The 4,516-nt window shown below is 59.3% G+C and overlaps 1 protein-coding gene across 1 annotated transcript; it reads left to right on the top strand.

Moving 5' to 3' along the window:
* The first annotated feature begins 841 nt into the window (after positions 1-841).
* Positions 842-3,665, top strand: LOC101614025 (intestinal-type alkaline phosphatase 1). Its single transcript, XM_004662217.2, has 11 exons — positions 842-958; positions 1,044-1,160; positions 1,266-1,381; positions 1,539-1,713; positions 1,791-1,963; positions 2,152-2,286; positions 2,380-2,452; positions 2,572-2,706; positions 2,793-2,984; positions 3,178-3,294; positions 3,367-3,665. The coding sequence occupies exons 1-11, from the start codon at positions 892-894 to the stop codon at positions 3,663-3,665; spliced, it is 1,599 nt and encodes a 532-aa protein (XP_004662274.2). The 5' UTR covers positions 842-891.
* The last annotated feature ends 851 nt before the right edge of the window (positions 3,666-4,516 follow it).

The following is a 4,516-nucleotide window of genomic DNA, read 5'->3' as shown; positions in this document are numbered from 1 at the left end:
GAAAACAGACTCAACCTTGGGCCTCGCCTTCCTGTCCAAGGGAACTGGGGTCAACCTTATGTGCACAAGGCTGATTGATGGCTACTCGGAAAACCTCAGTCTTTGCCACATCTGGCCAAGGACAAAGGCTTCACTCCAGCCTGCTGCTCCAGGCCCAGGTACGCATGTGTGCCACACAAACACACGGACACATATCCAAGGGGTTTATAGATAGGCTAAGCACATCCTTGATGACTGAAGACAGGGACGGGGCTTCACTCTAGGTGGTCCTACCAACCCCATGCTTCTCACACAGGAGTCTCTCAGGACGCACAGCCTGCCCCATCCAACCGTCTGCTGAGAAGGCAGGGCATCCAAGCTACCTTGTGTGCCCCTTCTTCCATCGTTAGAGGGGATTCTGGCATCAAGAGTCCAAATCCAGGCCACTGTCCAGACTGCATACTTGGAGCCCCCCCACACTACCTTCAGCACCAGAACAGGGCCAGGCTCCAGCTGGTTCTCAGAAACGGAAGCAAGAGGAGGCCCTGACCCCACAAGATGGCATCAGCAGAAGGAGAGCGCATCCAGCAACACAGGGCTCAAGCTCCACATCTAGGAGGCAGATGCCCTGCCTCCCACCCTTCCTGGGAGAGACGCCCTGAGCCCATCATGGAGCTGCTTTTGTCAAGACCCCTGGCCCAGGCCAGTCCAGTTCTGCCCTGCCACTTCCTTCTAGCCAGCAGGGCTTCAGTTCACAGGGCAGGGGTGGGGCCAGGGTGGCTGACTGGACCCAGGGGAGGGAACCTTTACAGCCACGAACAAAGTCCTTCTCTGACTTAAGCAGCCCAAGCAGGCTGTGCTATAGCTGGTACCTCTGTTTCTCAGCCTGGTACCCTAGGACCAGTAGCAGCCATGCAGGGAGCCTGGGTCCTGTTGCTGCTGGGCCTCAGGCTCCATCTGTCCCTTGGTGCCATCCCAGGTAATGAGGGTCCTTCCTGACTCCCACAGAAGGACTAACCCACCACCGCCAACCTGACTAACCTGAGTCTACTTCCCTTGGCCAGTGGAGGAGGAGAGCCCAGTTTTCTGGAACCAAAAGGCAGCCCAGGCCCTGGATGCCGCCAAGAAGCTGCAGCCCATTCAAACCTCGGCCAAGAACCTCATCATCTTCCTAGGGGACGGTGAGTATGCCAGCCCTGGCCACCTCTCACATTCCTGATGTCTAAGGCCACCAGAGGGTCCTGATAGGCCCAGAGGCTCAGCCTGATTGGATTCTGCTCCTGCAGGGATGGGGGTGCCCACAGTGACAGCCACGCGGATCCTAAAAGGACAGATAAATGGCTATCTAGGGCCCGAGACACCGCTGGCCATGGACCGCTTCCCATACATGGCTCTGTCCAAGGTGAGCTCTGGACCACACAGCAGGGATGTGGGGATGGTGGCAGAAAGGACCCGGAAGAGTCAAGGTGGACCTTCTAGACTGGCTCAGAGAGGAAAATGCCCAGATTTGAGTACCACTTAGGTCACCCCAGTATATAGCTGAACTTTTCTGTCCTCAGACATACAACGTGGACAGACAGGTTCCGGACAGCGCAGGCACGGCCACAGCCTACCTGTGCGGGGTCAAGGCCAACTACAAGACCATCGGCTTGAGCGCGGCTGCCCGCGTTGACCAGTGCAACACGACTTTTGGCAATGAGGTCCTCTCCGTGATGTACCGCGCCAAGAAAGCCGGTGAGTTGGGGGCCGGGCTCAGGGACAGGGGCATGCCCTGGGCACTCCACGTCTCACCTGACTTCTGCCACCATCAGGGAAGTCCGTGGGTGTGGTGACCACCACCCGGGTGCAGCACGCCTCTCCAGCGGGCACCTACGCGCACACAGTGAACAGAAATTGGTACTCCGATGCAGAAATGCCCAGCTCTGCAAGGCAGGGCGGCTGCCAGGACATCGCCACCCAGCTCATAACCAACGTGGACATAGACGTGAGTACCGAGAGCGAGGGGGAGGGCTGGGCTGGGCAGTGAACCTTGGACTGGTCACAGTCCCAGGCACACGACTTGGGCCCTGAGTCCTCCCGGGAATGAGGAGTGGGTGGCAAAGGTCCAACCCAGGAGAGGGTCAAGAGCTATACCAGGTCCCAAGTCTACTTGCCTTGACCCTCTGGCCACAGGTGATCCTCGGTGGGGGCCGCAAGTTCATGTTTCCCAAGGGGACACCAGACCCTGAATACTTAAATGACACGGCCCAGTCTGGAACCAGACTGGATGGACGGGACCTGGTCAAGGAGTGGTTGATCAAGCACCAGGTGATGGGGGCTCCAGGGCAGGGGGTTCAGCAGGGACCAGGGCGGGGCTACGCATCTCTGGGCTGTGTGCTAAGGCCGGCCGTGTCCCTCCAGGGGGCCCGGTATGTTTGGAACCAGGAAGAGTTCAGGAAGGCATCCCAGGACCCAGCAGTGACTCACCTCATGGGTAATGGGTTCCTAGTTCCTGCTTTGGCACCCCTTTACGTGACCTCCGTTGGTGTATGTGTGCCATCATTTTTTCCACTGTCCAGATTAGTGGTCACCATGGGTTCCCGTGTCCCTTAGGCCTCTTTGAGCCAGCAGAAATGAAATATGACATCTACCGAGACCCCTTGATGGACCCGTCCCTGATGGAGATGACAGAGGTGGCCGTGCGCCTGCTGAGCAGGAACCCCCGGGGCTTCTACCTGTTTGTGGAAGGTGGGTGGTTGTTGCTGGCAGAGCAGAGAAGAGGGCAGGAGCGAGGGGCAGGATGGGACATCAACCCCCTCACCGGCTTCCTGCAGGAGGCCGCATCGACCAAGGTCACCATGAGGGCACAGCTTACCTGGCGCTGACCGAGGCTGTCATGTTCGACTCTGCCATCGACAGGGCGAGCCAGCTCACCGATGAGAAGGACACGCTGACCATCATCACTGCTGACCACTCCCACGTCTTCACCTTTGGCGGCTACACATATCGGGGGTCCTCTATCTTTGGTGGGCCAGGGCATAGTGGCAGGTGTAATTGCCTCCATATACAGCAGAAAATTTCTCTGTGCCAATATCAGATGGTCGTTTAAAAAAAAAAAGCATCCACCTTGTAGGGATCTGGTGACAAAAGACGGGGGGGGGGGACACTCCAGATGCAGTAGCTAGTGCAAAGATAAGGTGTCACCCTCTCTCCTTGCAGGCCTGGCCCCCCTCAAGGCAGTGGACGGCAAGTCCTACACCTCCATCCTGTACGGGAACGGCCCTGGCTACGTGCTCAACTCAGGCAACCGGCCCAATGTCACCGATCTGGAGAGTGGTGAGTGCGGAGGGCTGTCACCTCCCTGGGGCACGGGCAAAGGGACTCTCCCTGAACACCTCGGTCCTGCAGGCAACAGGACGTACCGGCAGCAGGCGGCGGTGCCGCTGGCGTCGGAGACGCACGGCGGCGAGGACGTGGCGGTTTTCGCGCGCGGCCCGCAGGCGCACCTGGTGCACGGCGTGCAGGAGCAGAACTACATCGCGCACGTCATGGCCTTCGCGGGCTGCCTGGAGCCCTACGCGGACTGCGGGCTGCCGCCCCCTGCCGGCCACAGCGGCGCCGCCGGCCAGGGCAGGGCCGCTGCGCCGCTGTCCCTGTCGCTCTTGGCTGGGTCGCTGCTGCTAGTGGCAGCGTCCATGGCCTCCTGATCCCCAGCAGCCCGGCAGGCTCTTCCCCAGAGTCTCCACCGCTGGTTCTGGTTCCCGGGCTACTTGACCCCCTGTGTCCTCCCTGGACTCCACTGCAGGGTCCAAGTGCTGGCTTTTTCATTCCCCACCTAGTTGTCCCTCTGTCACTCTCCCGAGACAACAGCTCTAACTGCCACATCCCAAGCCAAGGGTTTTACTTTTAATAGTCTCAGGACTTCCTCTTGTCAACTGCCTACCCCTTGGCATTGGGTGGTACCGCCAGGTACCCTGGAGGTTGAGGCCACGACACCCAAGCCTTCCCAGGGCGGCCCGGAACTCCTTTTGCTCAACCTCTGCCACCGCGGGAAAGCGTAGAACAAAACCACTCGCCTCCTCCTTTAGACCTCTTGGTGGAGCAAGTGAGGTCACCCACTGAGCCCCGAGGAGCCCACACAGACCTAGTGCGTGTCTTTCCTAGCTTTAGTCCCCACAGTCCCTGGAGTCACTTAGGAGCCCTGCACATGAGGGAGTCTTGACAGAACAGCTTTCCACCTCCACAAACCACTGCTGGGGCTTCCGACAGGGCCTTGGCTGCCTTCGCTGGCCTACCTCTACAACCTCACCCCCCTCAGAAGCCCAGGAGCCCCTTTACACAGGAGATGAGCCCCATGCCACTCGGCTTCTCCATGCTTGCTGGCACACGGTGTCACCCCATGAAGGAAATCCAAGTAGAGGCCTCTGAGGCCATGGCGATTAGCAAGCAGCCCAGGACGCCACTTGGTCTCTCCAGGTCATCTCAGACGGCACATAAATTCTGAGCATAAGTGGTTCTTACCCTTAGGGGTCACCATGGTCCCTGGAGAGACACAGCA

The sequence above is a fragment of the Jaculus jaculus genome, chromosome 4 (genome assembly GCF_020740685.1).
Source record: "Jaculus jaculus isolate mJacJac1 chromosome 4, mJacJac1.mat.Y.cur, whole genome shotgun sequence".
NCBI classification, from domain to species: domain Eukaryota; kingdom Metazoa; phylum Chordata; class Mammalia; order Rodentia; family Dipodidae; genus Jaculus; species Jaculus jaculus.
Note: the sequence above shows the minus strand (reverse complement) of the source record. Positions and strands in the feature narration are given on the sequence as shown.

Bases quoted from the DNA above. Each gene is read 5' to 3' on its own strand.
- LOC101614025 (XM_004662217.2), top strand. From the start codon at position 892: ATGCAGGGAGCCTGGGTCCTGTTGCTGCTGGGCCTCAGGCTCCATCTG. The intron at 1,382-1,538 runs GTGAGCTCTGGA...TTCTGTCCTCAG, and splicing joins CATACATGGCTCTGTCCAAG to ACATACAACGTGGACAGACA. The intron at 2,287-2,379 runs GTGATGGGGGCT...GTGTCCCTCCAG, and splicing joins AGTGGTTGATCAAGCACCAG to GGGGCCCGGTATGTTTGGAA.